This window comes from Chiroxiphia lanceolata, chromosome 8, assembly GCF_009829145.1.
Source record: "Chiroxiphia lanceolata isolate bChiLan1 chromosome 8, bChiLan1.pri, whole genome shotgun sequence".
In the NCBI taxonomy this organism is placed as follows: domain Eukaryota; kingdom Metazoa; phylum Chordata; class Aves; order Passeriformes; family Pipridae; genus Chiroxiphia; species Chiroxiphia lanceolata.
In genome coordinates, this window is record NC_045644.1 from 12,659,497 (window position 1) to 12,681,732 (window position 22,236).

The following is a 22,236-nucleotide window of genomic DNA, read 5'->3' on the forward strand; positions in this document are numbered from 1 at the left end:
TGCCCACAACTGGAAGGAGTACACTGTCCACCAAGTGAAAGCCTCTCTGATGGAGCGTGATACTGACCTGCTTGACCCACCTGCTTCCTGCTGCATCACACAGTCAGTGATGTACTGCTGGACCACCAAGAGCTTGTTTGAACCACCTGCCTGGGCCTCCTTTCCCACTTCTTGGTCTTGCTCTAACAAAGCCAAGCTAATGAGGTGCCCCTTCATCTTCCCAGAGAGCAGCCATAGAAAGGGTGTTGAGAAAATTAAGGCATTAAGCTTTCCAGAGTAGTGCTGCTGCAGGCAGTTGAGGTATCCAGGATCTAAGGATTGCAGCATCTTGTGTGATGCCATCACCACGTCACATGCCCGCCACCAGCCAGGTCTGGAGCACACATGAACTACGTTGCAAGCAAGAGAGGCACTCACTAGACCTGATTGAAGAAGACACTTGGACACAAGTCAAAAAAAAGACCCTCAGAGACAGGAAAAGGCTTTTATTTTGGTCATGGCATTGTTCAGCCTGATATAATACTGGTTTTCAATTTCTTTCCCTCACCATAGACAAAAATGTTATTTTTTTCCACCCCTGTCAAAGAGAGGTTGAATCAACTCTCTCTGGTCTTTAAATGCTGCTCAGTTGTCCTCTCATTAGCTCCCCTCAGCTGTGGTGGTGGGTGCAGTGCCGCACGGATGCCGTGTACGTTTGACGCGGTATCTGACCACCAGGGCAGCTCTGAGGTCCCTCCCAGGTGTACCCAGTGGGTGAAGGGAAGGCTGTGGTACCTGAGGTCCAGTTAGTCTGTGTTTGTAGCCAGGACTACACTGTGTAAACTGTGTTTCTGCAGCAGGGCAGCCCATGACGGTCGTGTCAACAAGGCGTGACAAGTATGTGAGGAAATGCAGTGAGTCCCAGTAATAGTAACACCAGTCCACTGGTGGGTCTCAGTGTAGTCTGTTCTCCCAGTAATGCCTATGAAACCAGAAGAGTTGGAATCGGTGGGATTCAAAGATTTGTTTCATGCAGGTGCTTGATGCGGTAACAGAGGTAGCTCCAGCCCGTTCCCCTCCACCTCTTTCATCAAGGAAATAGTGGCTAAGCTCACTCCCCAGAACATGCACCGTCACTCAGGGAATAAACACAAGGGATTTGTGTTGTGGGTTAATTCTGCTGCTGGAAATCAAACCCCCTTCGTGGTCAGAATGACATCTTTCTTGGAAAAGGACCAAGGTTAAGAAGACAAGGAAGGCAGGTTAGTTAAAATATGTCAGAGTCTCTTGGGTGTAAGTAAAGACTATAAATAAAAGCCCTTTAACTTGGAAAAGAACTTTAGAGTGATATGATCAGGCTCAATTTAGTCCAAATATTGCTTTATGCCATTAAGCTGTTATCAAGTTTTGGTTCAACTGCAATAGTTTTATGGCTTCAGTGCAGTGGGAACAGTTGCAGCCTTTATGCAAGTAAAGCATTTCCCCTGAAAGGTTTGCAGGGAAGACTGCTGTATTGTGCAGGAAGCTGGGAGTGAAACTGCCTGGAAATGAATAGCTGGGAAGTTGACCTCTAAATCTTTTTTTTCCCCTCCATTCCAGTGTAACTACAAAACCTAAGGATTTATATCATGAACAATGAAGGGATTTAAATGAGGTTTAGTTTTACATTCCTGTTAACGAATCCTCAAACTTAGTAATAAAAACTGAACATTTTTACTTATTTCCTCTTAAGCTGTAAACATGTCTGATTCAGCAGTGTCTTGAGATGATTTGTCAGGATGAGAAAATAAGTCACATCCCTCTTCCTCTTGGGATTAATAGAGAACAAGAGTAACCCTGTATCCATAATATTATTTCAGTTGGGCTTGCATAATAGCCTGGAAATGGTTATACTCAATGCAGTGCTTTGTAATAATGATGTTTCATCCTTTGAAGCTGGGTTAATTCATGTCACAGATCTGCACAAATAATAAAACACACACACCCCTCCAGTTTTTCTTAACTAGCCTTCATTTTCTCATCCAAGTTTTGCTACAGTCGATTAGAAGTGAGTGGATTTTAATGCTGTTTCTGTAGATATCCACCACCATCACAGCCAGGAAAGTCCTGTCTCACATTTGGTGTATTTACGTGTCAGTGTGGCTGTAGGTTTAGGAAGATCCTGGTGTTTCCAAGAAGTCTTGCTGTGGGCATGCCTGTGCTCAAAATCTCTGCAGAGCATGAGTAATCCTACCAAAATCATTGTAGCTGACCCTCTCCATGAGCCGAGGTTTTCCACACGCATCTGGATCCTTATTCCTGGCTTACAATAAAGAAAGTGAGAGAAATCAGGCCTCCCATAATTACTTACAATCTGTGAGCTAGGCACATATGTAAATATTTTCAGGGTCGCAACTTAGCTCTTTATTTTTAATATACTTTGTTATTAGTAATAATTTTTGAAGAGATTGAAAATCCCACCCATAAGTTTCTGTAGTGTCAAGCCTGCTCAGCCTTGACCTCTGCTCCCAGTGGTATCATTGGATTTACTGTTGACTTCAGCAGGAGCAGTCACAGCGGGTCTGAGTGCTTTTGAAAATCCTTTCCCTATGTTTTTCTGTATAAAACCCATCACTGTAGCTGCCAGATTATATGACACTAGGGTTTAAAATTACTTAAGAATGAAATCAAACTGTTAAGAAGGCTAAGTTGTAATAAAGCTAAGCAAAGTAAATTTGCTTTCTTTCTAAGACAAAGCGACTTTCACAAGGTTTTAATTTTCTCTGGTCAAAGTGGAAAAACAATTGAGTTTGGTTCATTCTGCACATGCATGTGTCAGTACTGCTCCAGCAAAGCCCTAGAGATGACATCCTGCACCTACTGCCATGCATGGGCTAACCCGGGGCACATGGAAGCAGGTGAGGGGGGCTGTAGGTGAGGCTTGAGCCCACTTCAGGGGCTTGATTTCAAATTCTCTAAGTCCCTCTGCCATAGGGTGCAAACTTGAGACTCACCAGTTAAGCCCATGTTTAGTTATTAATTCTGCCGAAGATGTGTCACTAGTTTTCCCTGCTGCCAGAAGTGCTTTACAAATAGGAAACAGAAGATCTGGGGGCTCAAGTGTTATAAAGAGTGTCCAAATCTACCCCGAGACTCTCTGCACTTTTTGTACTGGGGAAAAAGAGAGACAGACTAGAATTGCTGTATCTTCCCATGGTGTGAGAAGAATAAATCCATAAAACATTGTGTAGCATTCAAATACTGCAGCACTAAAGTCCTTCTGTAGTTACCTATGCCCTGACTGGTAGTAATGCTGTGCTTAAAGCCTCCATGCTCACATCTGTTTGCAGATGTCCTCTGGAGCAGGGTGGTCTCTTGCTGTAAGATAAATACTTTGCTCTTATGGATTAGATTATTCCTCACAAGTTGTTCTCTGTTTCACTGGAGGTCAGCTGTACTCATCATCTGTTAGGATTTTTTCTCCCCTGGGGCCCTTTTTGTTTTTTGCAATTAAACCAGATCCTTTGTTCTGTGGTGTCAGCAGATAGGAGCGTTCCTCCAGGCAACCGTGAAGACAAAAACGTGTGGGCAAGGGTGCTGCTTCTCTCTGCAGCTTTCTGCTCCTCTTCTCCCATCACCAGCTCCCCACGCACGATGCTCACTCCAAGGAGTGGTTGTATCCACACCATCTGTTCCTCGGTTCACCTCCCCTTGAAAAGAGAGTCCAGATGTTATAATCCTCTGGTAAGACCTAAAACTGGCAGGATTTTTGTGTTTGTTTCCCTGCTCCTTTTTTATTTTCATAAGCCTAGAGATTGACTTTATTTCTCTTCAAGGTTTCTAAGGTGGGAGGTTGCTGTTCATCCACTTTTAATTAAAGCAGTGTAGGGAATTAGGCCTTTCACAGGGGTGGTTCTGCTGATGGCGAAGACTATTTTGTTAGTTTTCCTCCCATCAGAGCAAATGCTTGGAAGTGTGAGTTGGAGCTCAAGCTTTTTAATTATCAGGAAGTGAAATTACTACATTATGGTGAAGTGATTTCTTTGCAAAGGAAAAACTGTTTCTTGGCTGCTATTCTGTGCAGAAGTGTAACAAAGAAGGGGCGGTTCACTGCTGCATCCTCAGAGGAGAGGAGGGTGGTGGGTGCAAGGAGGGAGTGTAAGAATGTGGGCATCAAAGCACTGAGTTTGTGGGGTGGCTGAGGGTGATCTGTGGCTTTTGCAGTATGATGTGAAGGAGGGAAGGTGGTGGGAGCCCAGTCCCTCTTTCTGGCAGTGTCCAGCTGTTTGCTACAGGAGTCTGTTTTAGATTAGGCTGCCAAAGGCACACTTTCTCTTGACATTGGTACCACCCTAAAAGAGTGTAGGTATAGGGCTGAGAGCATCAGGAGAGAAAAGTACTGCTCTTCCCAGGCAATTTACAGTCTCTCATTCCCATTTTGTCCTCCTTCAAAGCAATGCTCACAGGCTCATAAAACACAGCCTCATGCAAGCAGAGGCTGATACAGACAAGGTGTAGGAACCTCCAGTTGGCATATGAGGGTCACAAACTGGTCTTTTTCTGGAACTTGGGGAAGGCAGTGAAATCCTCCTTCCCAAGCACATGATTATTTTGGGTGAGCAAGTGAAAGATCTCAAGAGCGGGTCTCAGACTGACCTAGGGAAGCAGCTGGCTTTTCCGCCTGGAGTGTTCAAATTATGTCAGGATAGTTTTACAGTGCGAAAGGCTCCAGCAGGAAATTTTCAGAAGAGCCCAAGTGTCATTTGACCCTGAGTCCTGTTTTCTAAAGTGTCAGTGTGTTCCTGGTGTGTGTTTGTGCATATGCGTATGGAAATTTGACTTCTGTTTCAAATTGGTTAGCTATTTTAATACAATGGAAGGAAAGCTATCACCCCAAGTGGCAAGAGTATGTTTGCAGGAAAACCTGTATTTACCCATGGATCCCTGGGGAGAGGGGATAATCCTCTTCAGTCTCATTAACTTCTATCTCTTGTTTCTGTTCTCCTTGCACGTAGCTTGTTTCCGGCACAAGGACACAGCTTCTCTTGTCTTCCTCAGCCCCATGAGCCACATATAGGTCCTTGTGGTGCTGCAGAGTAGCCAGTACGGGTGTTAGTGTTCCTTTCTGAAGTCTTTTAGGTCCATCTCAATACCTGCACATGATGAAGGGACTGTCAGATTGTCCCCTCCAAGCTCCTCTCTTTTTTTTCTCTCATCTATAGCATGAAGCAGTTTGCTGTCCCCCAGAGGTTCACTGATGGTCCATATGTTTTTAATCTTGTGGCGTAGCCAAGCTGGTTTCTTACAGCAATGAGATGTCAGCTCTGATGTCACTCAGTTTCGTTCTGATCCATCCTAGTCGTAGGGCCAGACTCTGTTTGCATTAACGGCTTTTCCATTTGAAAATATGTGCTTCCCTTTCTGCAGCGTTTCCCTATTGCAAAATGCCCAGAAAGGGCCAAGAAAGATTTTTTCTTTTTACCATTTGTGATGCCTGGAGTGGTTCTTCAGGGGCTCTGGGTTTATGCTGTGGTTTGTTACTGATACAGGTTTCCTGGTGGTTATAAGATGATCTAAAGCAATCTGACTTGTTGAGCTGACTCAGAAGTGACCCTTCTGAGTTACTCCCAGGCAGCTGAGCTGTCTGAAGAGTTGACTGCAGGGGATTGATCTGCTTATCATTAAAAGTAAAATGTTCCGTATGCCTTCAAAAAATATCAGAAATTAGTTAGATTCCTTGTTTTATGAATAATTTCAAAAAGATCGTGTCAGTGCCCTCTTTTCAAGTAATAGTAATTTAATTAATCTTCAGTGCAGTATCTGAAATGCACCTGTCTCACCCTCTTGGCACTGAACAAAAATTAATAAAATGTGGGTTAAAATAAACAATGTGGAAAACAGAGTCATCCAAAGAAAAATTGAAAACTCCCACCTGCTGAACAAGAGAAATATCTGTGAAAAAAAGACCCACCTGATACTTTTTCTGAGTAAGTAACATAAAAAAAAGGTACTTGAAACAAAATTTGTGTATTGACTCAGAGCAATTTAAAAATCTCATTGGAATTCAGATGTCTCTCTTTTCAGAGAAGGGAAAATAAGAAGACTGGAATGTGCATGCTTATGAAATGCTCAAGATGTATGTTTAAGCTAAGGTTTGATACGGCATCAGTGAGTGAATGGAAGAAGTTCTTTTAATTCCCCTACACTCTGGATAAGCTCTTTAACAAGTGATCAGGCTCATTTCACATAGTCCTTTGCCCTACATTGGTCTTCTCCTCACTATGTCTGTTCCTTATCATGTTACTTTCACCTTGGAGAGCAAAGTCATTGGAACTGCTCGTTACATGAGTGTTGCTATGGTAGTTTTGCTGAAACTGTGGGCTTAGACCAGGTGAAAGGGGAAAACAGTGGCGAATCAGACCTAAACTTTTCTTTGTGTCCTAAATATACTGAATGTGCATCCTCCTTCCCTGATCCTCCACCTCATCAGGGAGGTGATTTTGGGTGGCCTGAGGGGGTAAGGAGTCGCCACTTTGGAGATCAGGTTAAACTGAATTCTTCAGTACTGCCATAGATAGAGTTGATTGTACCATGAATCAGGGTAATGGATTTGCTGGTTTCTTGAGCCCTAGTGCTGTAGTTCTGTGATTTGGTTATTTGGATCCATAGTGTGAAGAGATTGTGATGAAGATTAATTCAGAGTGAGCAGCAATTGGACACGAAGGGTCAGTAGTTTGTGATTGTAAGATCTCAGCCTTAAGGAAAAGAATTTTTGTCTACACAGTAGTAGAAACTTGTAAAAATCTGATATTTTTCTAAACTACTTCATGTTTTTAATCCAAACTTCATTATTTCTGGACAACACCATTCTGATTTGCAAGTGGCACCGGTATAATTTGTCACCACACCAGTTCCTCAGTTGCATGTGGTCTTGGAAGTGTACTCATATGAACGCTGCATTTAGAAAGTGTCTTGTCACAGAGCAATCGTTGTAGCATTTGCAAGAAATACTTTTATTTCCTCCTTCTTTTCTGTCTAAAAAGAAAAAAAGCCCAATCTTTCAAATCCATTTGCAGCAACATGGTTTTATGTAACTCAGCAGGAAATACTCTCGTGTATCTTGCAGATGAGTGCAGTGGGAGGTTCTGCTGCATGGTGTGGGCTGTTGGGTGCCTGAGGAATTTCTCTGCTGGGCTCCACTGGTCCCACTTCCCTTCTCTCTCCACATCCATCCCTTCATATGCATGACCTTACTAGTAGTTGAATCTTACTCAACGTTCCTGTGGAAAAGTGTAGCATCATCAAGCTGCTGAACAGGCAGCCTTTAATGCTGTGTATTTCTTGCAGTCAGATAATTTTGAAGTATGACACAGATTTTGTTTTGCACAGGTGCCCAGTGTTAATTCAGGTGCTCGGCACCTCTGTGCTATTTATGAACTTCCTCAGAAGCTGCAGTGGGACTCAGCATTTTGGTTGTGAACAAATTAGTCTCAGGGACTGTCTTGTGTTTGCACAGTGTTTGGACAGTGGGTTTCTGCTCTGGGAATAGTACTTTGGAAAATAGCTTCAGGTTCCTTGCAGGAGAAACACTCCTCTCCAGCCATTTCCTCCACCCTCACAATGCTTTTGGGAAGTGGTATTTCCAGCATGCTGATACCAAGAAGTGGATCCACTCGCACCCTGCACAGGATAAAAGTGAGGGCTCGTTCTGCCTAAATCAGCATGGAAAAATATTATGCAGGGTGAGGTTTAATTCTGTCCAAACATAAATAGAGTAGCATGCCCCAGAATATCTTTTTGGTCTAAATCTTGCTCAGCAGTTGAAAGTCCCAAGTACCAATAAAGTCACTGACTAATGAACATTACTCAGTTCCTTTGGGTGCTTGGCTAGGGGCACTCATAGTTTCCAGTCATACGATTACTCCTTTTTTACTTTAAGCCATCCTGTTTTTCCTTTAGTCTTTCAGCCTTAAAGAAACATTGAGTAACTCTGTGTTTTGCTTCTTAATGGCAAAGTCAAGGGATCGCAGTGACACAGATCTTATAACTTCCTTTCCTGCTACCTGGAGACACCTTCTTTACCTCTGGTGCCAGCTGATGTGTTAGTTCTCTGGTTTATTTTCCATCACTTTTTCCAAGTCTCTCTTTCTCACCCTTTTTCCACTGGAACCATAAACAAATTGGGATTTTCCAAGCAGAAGTTTGTATCTTAGATTTGCAATGGAGATGAATCAGCACCAGGACATTCACTCTTCACACTGAGTTTTTGATGAGGAGACAGGAAGGGATTAAAATCCAAACCTGAACTGAAATTTGGCAAATTATCTCAGTAAAAACCTTAAGGAAGGCCAGCCCCAGTTTCTGGAGAGTTCATTCTTGACTGACTGTGGAGATACAAAGAACAGCCAGCCTCCAGACGAGTCATTAGCCTGACCCAGGAGGAACCTACAATTCAGTTCCTTGTGGTGTCTTGCAGGAATTTACCTGTAGGAATAAACATCTGTGTTGCCCATGAGACATATGAGTCCTTGAGTTGTCATTGGCACCTTAGCATGTGTCATTCAGAACTGCAGCATGGCTCCAGCTTTAGTGACCTTCAGCATCCAGTCACATCTCCCAGAACCTCATGCCCAGTGTTGCATCTTTGGATGGGCAGTGACTCTGCTGAGAGGTCTTGGACTTCTGTACCAAATGAAGCTTCTGGTGTTGTAATTTCAAGAATGTAATCCATTGCCTTAGCTAATTCACTCCTGTTGTACCTGAGATACAAGTATGTATTAGAGGACCATGACCCTTTTAAGTAGTTGTGTGACTTAGGAATTTGTTTCACACATTCAGATCAGTTCATGGTGCCTTGAGCTGAGTTTCTGAATGCAGTTCAGAGTGGCAGATGAGCCATTTTACCCTGATCTGGGTCAAGGTGATCTGTATCAGTCCACTGCTGATGGGAGATGTGTTGCCTGCTTCCTAAATCTGGCCTGAGTGTTTCTTTTTCACAGAAGTAACACCAGAGTACCCTTGGACTGTACAGCAGCTGTCACTGAAATTTACTGGGATGTAGTTTCTGCAATAATTATCTACAATTCCTGACATGTGCCACAGTCCAATTCTGTGGCTGTGCCATGCTGGTATGTTTGACTTATGTCATTGTGGGCATTGAATAAAAGTGTCACCTGTCAGTGAAATATCTTCATCTGTGGAATCTGGTACAGTGAATTTTTGATGGCAACACTACACCTCAGATTGTGAGTAGGGATAAAGAAGAATCCCACATCCAATTGACCATGGCAAATCCAATTCAAACTGCAAAGGGATATTTTTCCTCCTGTTAGGCAGAATGTGATTAATTTCCCATGTGGAAAATTGTTCAAGACAGACAATTGCTTGTAAATTATGGCTTAAGAGATCCTATTACTTCAAGATCCATCAAAACCTACTGTGCCTCCCAAAATAGCAATAAGAAGATAATTATATTAACAGCCTTTCTTGTTATTTGATGTATGACTGACATAGGCTGTAAGCTTATTTTCTGCCAGGTTGGACCCTTCATTTAAGGATGGATGCTTTGACATTAGTGGACATTTACAACAGTCATTGGTTTCTGACATTTGAAATGAAAATGTTACAGGAAAGTTTTAAAATAGGGAATTTAAAGCTAATAGGTGTCAATAGCCCACAGTTTAAAACAATGCATTGTCTGGGGGTGAAGACTTAAAAACTTCCTATCTGAAAAGAAACATGGCTTTACCAGGGATTCTTGAATGATCTGGTCTAGAATCTGTGCTGTTCAGCCAATGATCTGCAAAAGAGGGTGTTAGCGATATAACTAACTTGGTTTATCGTGAAATTTACTTAGGAAACCGGTATTTGGAGCTGATTGAAAAAAGTTGTGGGAGGGTCTCATGATATACATGGTAAAAAGACAGTTTGGTGGTGGCAAGCACAAAGCAGTGCTGTGGGGAGGGCAGAGGGGAAGAACCATTGCAATCTAGGAAGGAGATTTCGGTAGTTCTGAGGGTGTTTCCATGAAAACTGCAGCTCGACAGTCAGCAGCACTCAGAAAGCCAAAGGTGGTGTTAGAAAGAATTAGGCGAAGAATGGAGAACAAAACCCAGAGCTTCGGCTGTGGAAATCCATGATTTCCCCACATTGTGAATACCGTGTGCAGGTCTGGTGTTGCCTCTCAGAAAGTTTATATAATAAAGTAAGGTGCTGAGAAGGATGACAGAGGTGATTACAGAGGTGAATTGGCTTTTTTAGGACAGGAATAAATACACTAAAAGTCTTCAGTTTGGAACAAGGTGATGGTTGGGATAGAGTAGAAGTTTGTGAAATCACGAAGAATTTGAGAGAGTGAGGAGGACATAATTATTTTTATTTCTCAGAATGTAAAAACCAGGTGTGGCCTGTGAAACCTGGAAACCAAACTTAAAGTGAACAAAAGGAAGTATGTAATCACATACTGTGTGATTAAATTATGAACTTAACTTCCAGAAGACTCTATAGGGACCACAAAATCTTAGGGTTCAAAAATGTACTAGAGCAATTTCTGTAGGATGAAGCTAAAAGTTATCTTCTAATTCTCAAAATGTCTAACCCCTGTTGTGTAGGAATAGGGAGTGTGTGTCAGGAGAACGTCTCCTGTTCTTGAATTTCTTGCCTGTCTTTTACTGGCCACTGTTATACACAGGGAGCTGGATTACAGGGATCTTTGAACCAAACAAATGCAAGACACGTTGCTGCAACAAAGTGAATTAAGTTTTCTGTTCCTTTTTAGTGTGTAATAACCACCAGTGGAGCTGCATTCTTGAATTGCAGCAGCAAAACACATAGATAGTGATCGTCCATCTAGAAGTGGAAGAGATGGCATCTGTCCATTCTTGACCTGCTACTTGGAGACCTCTAGTCTGCAGGCTGGACCACCTCAGAGGGGTTATCCAAGGTGCCCAATAGTGTGACTTTGTATCTCTGTCCAGCCCTGGATAGCACTGCACACCAGGACACAAAGGCAGACAGCGTTTGGGGAGCTGCCATTCCTGTGTGGTGGCACAGGGAGAGAAAGACAGGTTTGTTTGTGGTGTGGATTTTGTTAGCAGTCAGTCCTGTTTGGCGGCTCGGTGTCTCTGTGGCTTCAAATGCAATTAATCAGGGCCTGAAAGGGTAATTACCAGCTCACATTCCTAATTCACATTTCTGTGCCTATTCATGTTAGTGTTTTTTCTTTAATTTAGCAATGAAGTTGGGCTTGTTTTCATGTTTTTATGATGCTGGCCCAGTGATCCTTATTAAAAATAAAAAATAACAAAACATTAGTTTCCAGTCCATCTTTTTTTCTTCTTTCTGGGAAATGAAAAGCCCATATTAACCATGAAAGGGAAACAGCAGTGTGCATAGTCCTATGGTTCTGCTGTCACCTTGGCTGAAGATACTTTCCTTTCATGGAGTGAATAATTACTTACAGCATAAATCCCTGAAAGAGGCTTTTTATTCTGCAGTGGGCAAAGCTGTCGACATCTGACACTGCTGTTTCCTTCTTTGATCCAACATAGGCACCTTGCTGAAGCCAGGAAAGAGTGGCCCTGAAAAGCTGGGGATGCTCAACATCCTGAGCTCCAGGGCAGCAGCTCTGTCCTCTGAGGTGCTCTTGCACCCTTAACACTGCATTTACTTGCACATGGACAAACTGAGAGGAATTTTTTAGGGAAATTGTCCTTCACTGTCTTCTAGCATCAGCAGGCACTGCTGGTGCCAAGTCGCACTTGAGCATAGTTTGGATTAAGTGGCCTGAGCTGGAAGCAGCTGATGTGCTCACACATGGAGGAGCTGGGTGTGAAGGAGGCTGGTTATCTGATAAGTAATTATAAAATCATTTCCCTGTTCCTGCGCATCAGCTGAGCTGTGATAACTGTTGGTGTGAGTGCTTTTAGTCATGGAGCTGAGGTGGAACAGAGTGAGCTTTGCTCTCCCCAGGAAGCCAAGTGACTGGACACTGGCTCATGTTGGTGCAGGCTACGTGTGCCCACATGGATCACCGTGTCCACTGCCTACCACAAGAGTGGGCTAGCCATGCATCCATCAGCTGGAAAGGGGCAGTAGGAGTGGCTTTGTGGTCAGGAGTTAAAGAGGAGGTACTGCTACGTGATGTGGTCACAGACCTGACCCAAAGGCTGTTTCATCAGGCAGTGTGTTCTGGTGGATTGGCCTTGGCTGGATACCAGGTTCCCATCCAAGACACTGTATCACTCCCCTCCTCAGCAGGACAGGCAGGGGGAAAATAAGATGGAAAAAAACAACTTGTGGGTCAAGATAAAGGGAGTTTGATAAAGTGAAAGCAGGGGTAACATGTGGAAGCAAAGCAATGCAAAAGATTTATTCTCTACTTCCCATCAGCAGCCAATTTCCTGGCTACTTCCCAGGAAGTAGGGCTTCATTATGTGTAATGATTTCTCTGGAAGGCAAATGTCATAAATAATGAATGCCCCTCCTTTTTCCTCCTTTCCCTCATCTCTTATTACTGAGCAGATGTCATATGGTATGGAAAGCCCTTTGGCCAGTTTGGGTCAGGTATCCTGGCTATGTCCCCTCCCAAGATTTTCCCCATCCCAGCCTACTGGTGATGGTGGTGGGAATGTTAGAGAGGCAGCGCTGATGCTGCTTCAGGAGCAACCAAAACACCGGGGTGTTATCAACACCTTTCTAGCTATAGATAAAAAGCACAGCACCATGCTGTGCTGCTATGGACTGCTGTGGGAAAAATCAACTCCATCTCAGCCAGACCCAATACCTGTGGGCACATCGCAGTCCCAGCTGGGTTGTGGCACTGCAGGCTCAGAGGAGACAGGGCAAGGGGTGCAGGTCTGGCTTTGGAGTTGTTAGAGATTGGCGTGAAAGTGACTGCACAGGTCAGACCCCCATGTGCTGGAAATAAAGTGCCTGTCTCTCCTGTAATACAGAAATTTGCCATCCCTGCTTTAAAGCACACGTTCATGAGCTTTTGAAATCAGCAGTAGCTTTGTCAGGGATCAGAGCAGGCAGAGAGGAAATCCCTACCAGAGATTGTCTTAAGAACACTCTGAGGTAGGACATACTGAAAAGATGTTTCTGGAACCAGAGGATGATGTCTGTGGTTTGAGATGGTGTCTTGGTCTTCAGATGAGCTTCTTCACTTGAGGACTAGCCAGTTTTGATCTGGTTGTTGTTCACCAGCTTCTTCTGTGTCTGTTGTTATCTACTGAAAATTCTGCTTAAAACTAGTAGCAGTTTCACTTGGAGGACTCCAGGAAAACACTTACATTTAGGAAACAAGAACAGTGCTCTGTTTTGCAAAGCATGGGGGATTTAATTTCTGAATACAGCTTTATGAAATCCTTGCTGGTGAGTTAAGCCTCTGACAAGCACATCTAGTCATGTTTGCTGCTCTGTTGTTTGTTTGTTTAATTTCTGTGTTAATTGGTGCCTTTCAAATACCACAACTGCTCTGAGGAGTACTGCCCCTGCCACTCTGACTGCTGTATTTCCCCTCCTATAAAGTGGGACATGTGTAACCTGGCAGCTGACTTAATCAAGGTCTTCCGCTGGAGAGAGTTCTGCCTCATTTGTGGCAGAAATCAAGAATTTGTTTTTGATTTGAATAAATGTTTGAACAGAAAGAATTTCTGACCCTAGATACTAAGGTAGATATATTTTCGTTCTGCATGCAATCAGCAGAGGGATCTAGGGACTGGCTTTATGGTTTTCATTAGTGTGTGCTTATTTTGTGACCTTGTGGAGCCACCTTTGCATCCCTACCCCTCAATTTCTACCTGTAATGTTCCTGTAAGAGTTTACGCCGTAGCACCGCGTTATTGCATGACCAACCTCATAGTAATAATAACTTTGATCTGTGTGGTGTGAGTACAAATATTATTTTATTCACAACTCCAGCTCTCAACCAGCTTAAGGGTGGAGTCTCCCAAGCAGTGTTATTGCCCGTCCAAGGGATGTGGCTAGGACCTTACTGTGCTTTTCCAGTGTAGTTTGGCAGGGGTGTGGTGCACATCCAATCTCCCTCCAGTGACTTCGCTGCAGGGTCTTCTACCCCAGTGGAAGTAGCTCAAAGGCTCCCTGTCGGTGAGGCTGGCACTGACCCAGTGTCTGTGAGGTAGTGTCTCAGGCTTAGTGTCACATCAACTCCTGCATGAATGACAGGTCTCATAAGAGCCTATAAGAGTGCAAATGTTTTAGTAGGCTCAGTTCCTTAAGGCTTCTGCTTTAAAAGATTGAGGTGGGACCATGTGGTCCTTACCTGAGTGTACATACCGCCAAGTGTCTGTAGAAGGACTTCTGTTCACTTTAACAGACCTCAGTGAGCAAAGTGGTACCTGATGTAGTTTTGGAAAGAGCAGAGGAAGAGTTTAGTTAGTCTAGCTACAGAAGTATGGTCTTGCCCTTTAGGAAGAGCATTTTTCATGGTTAAGATGGCACAAAGGCATTTAAGAGGCTCTTGCTTTTTCCCACTCCGGGAGTCGGGCACTGAAGTAGCTCAGACAATACAAGCATTTTCACCAGCAAATATGTAATACCAACAGGAGCTGCTGGTTCCCAAACTTGTTGGACCAATGTACAGTGGTCCACATCATTCCAACACTGGTCATGGAGTAAGAGTTACTCTGAAACATAGCTCTGCAGACTGTATGTGGATCACTAGTGATTTGAAGATCACAGGAGCCACTAACTACCTAGGTGGAGCAGGACAGTGACCTCAGTTGATACAGGAGGAAAAACAAATGTTTCAGCAATGAGACTCAGTGGTTGATGTTCCTCTGGTCAATATGATATAGGGTCTAGATAGTTTGATCATTGTTTAAGTCCTGGTATTTTCACACATTAAATGACTTGGTCCCGGATATTTGGAAATGGATCTTTTTGGAAGGTGTTCAACAAAACAAAACAGAGAGTGCAGTGGATGTGATTCAGTGGAAGTGTGCATAGGCAAGGGGACGTTTTGTATCTGCATAGGCTTTCCTGTTTTTCTGTACCTTTTGCTCCCAGTGCAGCAAAGATCAAGCAAAGAGAAGGACACTTCTGCATCTCTGTGTGAGGAAGCCCTGCTGTTTCTTAAAGCAGCGTTTCCCAGATGTTTTGAAAACTTGACCCTCTTTTGGCTCCTTGTCTCTGTGACACTTGGAATTATCATCAGGTCAGTTCCTTCTGGTGAGGGTGTGCCAGTTGTCCCTGTTGCTGGCTTCAGGTATACCCTTCTCCTTCTGCCCTCAGACAAACCCACAGCTTTCTGCAATTAAGAGCACTTGGCTGTTTGCAAGCAGTAATTGCAAATGAGCTCACTTTCCACCTTGTAGAAGCTGAGGTGTGTAGTTTAAGGAGGCACCAATTTCACTGCAGAAATTAAAGACCTGACCCACTGAATCAACACTCTCAACATTTTGCAACCACTTACAGACTGGGAAGTTCAGTTTTGAGGGATCTGGTGCTCACACTAAGATCCTCTTGTGTGGGATAGATGCTTTACTTTGCTTACTTTGATGATTGGTTTAATCAAGGTGATAGATCCCCTCAGGTTTGCTGGTGCTCACAGACCAATGCACAGGAAGCTACCCCACAGTGAGAAAATTGAAAGGATAATTTTGTACAACTTTTGCCTGCCCTTTCCAGACCTAACTCTGCATAATTTGCCTACACTATGATTCCTGCCTTGCTTTGGGAGGTGGGAAATTTGCAGCTGGGGCAGCTGAAGACATCACACGAGCAGGGGGTTGTTTGGGTGATAGCAGCAGGACATAGAACATTATGAAGTAGTCTTGGCTTATGCAAAACATTGTACAAACAGTAACAGAGCTGTTTGCTTGAGTTTTGAACCCCATGGCCCCCATCTGTCACTCCTGAATTTCAGCATTGGTGCTCATGGCTTTTTTCCTTCCAGCTGTGCCTGATGCTTGAATTCCCAAAGTGTGTACTAGCAAAGCTGTTCTAGACCTGATGCTGTTGGCCCTGGAGGATAGTAGCCCCCACTCCAGGCAGTGGAAAACAGGCAGATTCAGAGGCAGGAGCTCTTCACTGATAGGCAATCCAGCCTGACTGCTTGCCTGTCTCTGGTTTCCCTTAGTAATTACTCACATAAGGGCATATTCTGCTTATCGCTTTTAGTGGAGGCAGGTTTCTCTTCTCAGTGATACTCTTTTTTAAAAACCATGTTATTTCCCATGCTTTATTGTTTTTCAGTGATTTTTCTTTAACATTGCAGCTTATGCAAATTAAAAACAGGATCCAAGGGCACAAGGACACCCTCCCCTCCATTCCCCATATCTCAGGGCAATATTGTTATTCCTTGTGTGGCTTTCTTGGCTGCCCCATCTGTCTCCATCACCTCTTGTCACCTTCAATAGTAATTCCTGCTGATTAGCAAAGGCCTTTATCAGCTGAGGCGCTTTGGCAAGCCAAGTTCAGCCAACAGTTCTGACTCTGTCACGAATTTCTACTTATTAAAAAAGTCCTTCCCCCTCACAATAGTGGAAACACAATGAATCATTTCCCTCCCCTTTCTTTGTCAGGAGCAAATGCCATCAGTGTTAGTGGCACTGACTTTCTGACTCCAGGAAGTCATGGATGAAACAATCCATGGAAACTGGAATCCCCCTATAAAAGTAAGACATTATCTTGTAGGGAACACACCTCCCTTCTGGCTGCTGTCAGATTGCCATCTGATTGACAATCGTATGTATTTCCATGAGAAAAATAACTTTTTTCTTCTATTCCATAGTGCTGTGCTGTTGATTTGTCTGTTTTCATTGTAAGCTGGCAGTATATGTTTTAAGTGCTCCATTTGGGAGGTAGATTGTGTGGCAGGTGTGTGAGAGTTTCAGGCAGGATCCTGAGGTGGATGTCAGCTTAAATAGGTTGGGGGGGGGGTCATATTTGATTGCAGACCTGTACCTCTTTGGTGTATAAAAATATTAATGAGCAGTAGAAGCCATCATAAAAATACTTGAGCAGTAAAAAGGTCTTAGCTACACTGGAGGAAACTGCTTAGCCCCAAAGGAGAACCTGTAACTGCATGAGGGCTGAATTCGGTATTCTTTTTTACCAATGCAGCCCCAGTGTAACGGCAAAGAGAGTCTGACCTCATCTCATAAGCAGACTTCTCTGAGAAGTTGATCTTAGCTTGAACATATTGCTTGGCGATATATACAGATCTGGCATCTCCCAGGTTTTCATGTAAAAAAAAAAAGGTACAGAATCAACAGCACAATAACAAGAACAACACGAAGAGGCAAAAGCAGGAGCTCCTTCCTGCTCTTTGGAGACAGAACTAACAGAACCTCCACAGCTGGAGCTTCTGTAGTCAGAGGCAGCATGTCTGTTTTAAACATAAATTAGAGTATTATTAATGCTTCCAATCAGTCTTCAGGCTGTCTGCTGCTGAATATTTATCATATGGCTTGCTTCACATACTGCATTCTGAAGTGTTCAAATAGAAGGTTAAATGTGAATATGCATTTGTCCATCATCCCTTTGAGACTGGGTTTGTTCTCCTCCTAATCTCTGGCAGACGCTCTTTGCATGAAACAACTGGTTCCTTAGGCCAATCCCATCACTCAGATGTACCTTCAAATGAGACTCAATCTCAGCAATCAACGAGCAAGACCAAGAGGTGGATCTGTTGTCTGGTAGATTTGGAAAGGAGCTAACAGCAATTTCCCTGTCTCCCTGTTGCCCCTACCACAGCTGCCTCTCACTGCCTGGCTCTAAAAGAGCAACCAAGCTGGCAGCTCAGGGCTGAGCCACTGGCACAGGGGCAGGAAAAGAGTAAAGACATCTCTAGGAGGTCTCGAGGCCTCGATATGCTGTACCTCTCCTTGGCAGTGAAAGGGGTGATTGGGAGATGTGCTTTAGAGGCTGTCTTAGAGCTTACAGATCGCCAGTCAAGGGCAGTAGCTGCTGACAGCTGGCATCTGCTGTGATTGTAGGGGCATATGCCGTATGTCCCACTTCCTTGAAGAGGAAAGGCTGGATTCTCCTGCTAGGCCATCCTGTTGGGGACTTTTAGGTTTCTCTGCCTAGTGGCACTGGGTGCTGTCCTGCTTCCACACTGTGCTCCATAGTGTCACCAAGCCCACCAGGAGCTGGGTTTCTTCCTTGCACAAACAACGTCCTTGACCATTACAAAGCATTAGGCTGTGGACCTTTCTAGTATGCTCAGCACAAACTAGTAGGCTAATGGGAGTGTTGGGATGCATTTTAGCTGGTTTGTTCTTGGACCTCATTTGTTAAAAATCTGTGTTACTCTAAGTATGAGGTCAGGCAGGAACAAAATGATACTCAGAGGATGACTTTAGGCTTGAAGAATCAGCAACTGCCAGATAGACAGTCTCCTGCATAGCTTTATTATTCCCACTCTGTACACCCACTGTGTATACAGGAGGAAACTTAGGTCTTGTGAGAAAAGAGGTGTGTGGTCGTGGAATTAAAGAATATATATATATATATATGTATATATACAGGGAGATGAAGGGATGACTTAAGATGTCCTCTACTCTGCTAAACATGATACTTTGCCTCTTATCCACATTTATTTCCTAGGAATAATATTTTCTTTAAAGAAAAAAGGATAAAAATAAATATTGTTATCCTGCATTAGCAGCAGGGCTGGAGCCCTGTGTCTTTCCCATGTCTTTCTTTCCAAGTGCTGCTGTCCTCAGAGGCCTTCCTAACATGTGCCAGACCTCCCTTGGCCCTGTCAAAGCCTGGCACACCGGTGAATGAAATATTTGCATGAGGCAGTGCCGTCTCATGTAACATTTAAATTCCCATCTGAATCCGAGGCACAATTCCTGTTCACTTCCTAGCTGGGCTGCAGCATGGTTAAAAAGCTGCTCATCCTTCTGTAAAGTGGGGTTGTAGTGCCTGAGGAGGCTTAAAAGAGCTGCAGTAAAATTCAGGAAAGCGGAAGCAGCACTGTATGTACTTGCGTAGAATAGATCCCTTCCTTAGAGATGTGACTTTTCCCAGAGGAAAAGCCAAGTGGCACATGAACCACTACTCCACCCTCACAAGGAAATTGCCTGAGCTGTTCTGCATTTACCGGCCACCCCAGGACTTCCCCACTTCATGTTTGTTCTGGGTGAATTCTCCCTTCCACTGCCGTGCTCAGGGCTCCTCACACATCCTCTGATGTGCCCCTGCTGCTCTGCTGTCTGCCTTCTCATTATTTCTTTAGGGTGATCCTACTTACCTTGTTAGGCAAAGTTTTCCATTGATGGGGTCTACACTCACTTGGAGAACGTAAAGAGTATGTACAACGCAGGTCTCTCGGATTACCTTCCTTTTCCAGTCCTGATGGGACGTCCCTTGCTTTTGGGGAAAGACCAGAACAAATAGGGGAACTGGGGAAAGCAGTAGTAACAACTTCTGGATCTGCAGTTGTTCCTGCTACTCAGTCGTGATGGCTTTGACTGATCTTCTGACAGCACAGTCTGTCTTCCCAGACAGACACTGGGGAAGTTGTCCCTCCTTAGACGTGCTTCAGTACCCCTGTCAGTGAGACTTCTTCACCTGAGGACCTCCAGAATTTGTGAGGGGGTCCCTCCTTGCTGCCTAGCAGAACTGGATGTGCTTGCGGAGTGTCTTTGTTTTTCTTTTTGCGTTTTAATTTGTTGACTGCTACTCCATGGTGCTCTGAAATACTCAACCTCCTCCATATCTCAGCTTTGAATGCCATACTGGACTAAGCAGCTACAGATCTTCTCCACAGGCCTCATTGAGCCTTTTCCAGCTTCCAGTAGTAGAGGGAAGGTCTTTCTTTTACTGGAGGGATAAAAATGGAAGCACCTTCTGGGCTTTGTTTTGTTCTAACACCACAGTCGTCCTGATATTTTCCATCTCCGTTTAAGGACTGAATTAAGATTCGTCATATCCTGTGGTCTTTTTTGTACTCTGTTTAATATAACATTCTTTATTATTACTTTTAAGAAAGCCGAATTGCATTTACAGGAGATTTTTAATGTGTTGAAGTCTTTGGTTCCTTAATGTTTTTGTATGGTCACCGGTTCAACTTTAGACTCATGGCTTGAATTGAAAACAGGAAAGCCAGAAAGTGAGAATGTTTCCAAAATGTCACTTTCTCTTTGCAGTGTATTTATAAAAGTTGCAAAAAAATACCAAGATCTCCCACACCAACATTTTTGGAGCACTGAGAAAGGAACTAACTAGTCTTTTCTCTACAGCTATGCCTATATCCCTTCCCTCCAAAAAAGCAGCTTACTCTAGTTACACAGTACAAGTACACAGTGACCCTCGAGGCTATCAGAAATGTTTTAGAAGGGCAGGTAATTCTAACAGTTTACCAGACAGAGAAGCAGGAAAGCAGGAATGTTTTGGTATGTCCAGCGTGGATCAGTGCAGGGAGATGGGAGTGACACCTTCCTCCTCAAGCAGCTTTTCACTAAATTACTCAAGCCCAGATGAGCATCTCAGACACCAATTGAAGATTTTCCCTGTGCTCTCTGACCTCATGGCATCACATCCTACTGGGATGGCTCAACACCAGCTTAGTAATGAGATAACCACAGGGAACCCAGAGAGACAAATTTATGGCACCAGGAAATGGCTTTACCTCACAGGACAAACTGTTTTGTTGCCAGAATTGGGGATGAAGATAAACCACTTTCTCCTGTCTGAAACAAAAGGCTTTAACACTTTCTAGATTAGCAGCTATGTAGAAAAAGGCAACCAAAAGGGACAGTGTCTTGGAGGGTTTAGAGCCTCTGCTACTGGACTCTTAAAGGCTGTAATTTCATTAACCTCTCAGCTTGTGTAATCATGACAAAGTCAAAGCCACATATTCAGATTTTGGATCTGATTTAACTTCCTAGTCCATTTTCTTATCTCATGATCTATGGATGAGTATCTTATTTGCCTGTTGGCAGAAGAAGTTTGGAGCAGGGAGTGGTATATATGTCGTGGGTTTTTTACATGGACATTTCATGGACTAAATAATGCTGGCAGATACTGTTTTCTTTCACCACAAGGAGAACGTGTAATTTATTCTTGTCTCATTACATTAAAAGAAATACAGCACAAAAGGAAAAGGGAAGAAAACCACCAAAAAAGGATATGAAGATATAATCCTTTCTAGCCAAAAAAATACCAAGTCTATGACATCCTTGTGTGGGGGGAAACTCAGCTCCTAGATTATTTTGATAAACTTTGTTACAATCAGTTTCACACAAACCCCAGTCGTTTATTTAATCTTAACTGCTTGCAGAAATGTCATCCAGTAAGGACATGGAGATTGTTATTTTTTTTTAGTTTCAAAAAAAGAATTTGTTTATTTTTCTTCTATTATTTGGTTTCTCTCTGCAGATTTATAAGGGCTCTGTCACTAACAGCCTTGTATTTGCTTGTGAGCTGGCTGTGCGGTTCGCCTGCCTGCAAGGGCAGGAGCATCCACAGTGGGAGGCAACTGGCTGGGAAGTAGATGGAGCCTACCCACCCCACCAATGCTTCCTGCACAGCCAGCATGAACATACCAAAGTAACCCTGAAGTAGTAGCAAGTCATAACATAGTGTTGGTCCATTCCAGGATAGTGCCATCACTAAAAGGGAACCAAGTCCTTTTATGTTATCTACAGGATGAAATCAGAAAAACTCCCTCTGTCCCATTAGTCTCTTATGTAGAGACTTCCTTCCAGTGGCTCATACAAGCAGGGCTTTGGTGGCAGTCACCAAGGGTTCACAGACTTGCTGTGCCTTTGGAAGTTCTTGGCCATGTGCTGCGTTTCCTGTGCAAACTTAAGACAGCAGCATCCAGTTTCAAGAAGTGCCATGGACGCTGCTGTAATTGCTGTCTCCCCACATCCCTCTGCTGCCTGCCCTGCAGTGCCTTTCTGTGCAGTTTGCTTTAAGGGCAAGAGTGGATCTGTTGCTCACACCTCCTTCAAGTGTGCCATCCTGTGTGACTGTAGTGAATGGGGGGCTGCACTCACACAGAACTGCAGCTCTGTGAACCTCTCAAGCACTGGAACTTCTCAGCTGGGAACATAACAGGGTTGCAGAGCTCGGCCACTGGCACTGCTGATGGCCATGGTCGGAGCCAGGAATGAAACCCTGTCTGCTGACCTTTCAGCTTGGTGCTGTTGTGCTATCCCACATGGCAGCTGATGCCCCTAACCTTCCCCTTTCATCTGTTCCTTCCTTAGGCAAGATTCTGTTCCGGAGGAGCCACGTCCGAGACGTAGCTGTGAAGAGGCTAAAGCCCATCGACGAGTACTGCAGGGTAAGAGC

General features: G+C 43.8%; 1 protein-coding gene across 5 annotated transcripts in view; it reads left to right on the top strand.

Moving 5' to 3' along the window:
* Window positions 1-22,236, top strand: part of SH3PXD2A (SH3 and PX domains 2A) — a 260,591-nt gene that overhangs the window by 83,271 nt on the left and 155,084 nt on the right. For 3 of the 5 annotated variants that reach the window (XM_032694529.1, XM_032694531.1, XM_032694530.1), the window contains exon 4: window positions 22,152-22,228. In XM_032694529.1, the coding sequence (XP_032550420.1) occupies window positions 22,152-22,228 (77 nt within the window). Of the gene's footprint in view, window positions 1-9,489; window positions 9,495-22,020; window positions 22,039-22,151; window positions 22,229-22,236 lie in introns of those variants that run through there. The other 2 variants (XM_032694536.1, XM_032694535.1) reach the window with 2 other exon arrangements.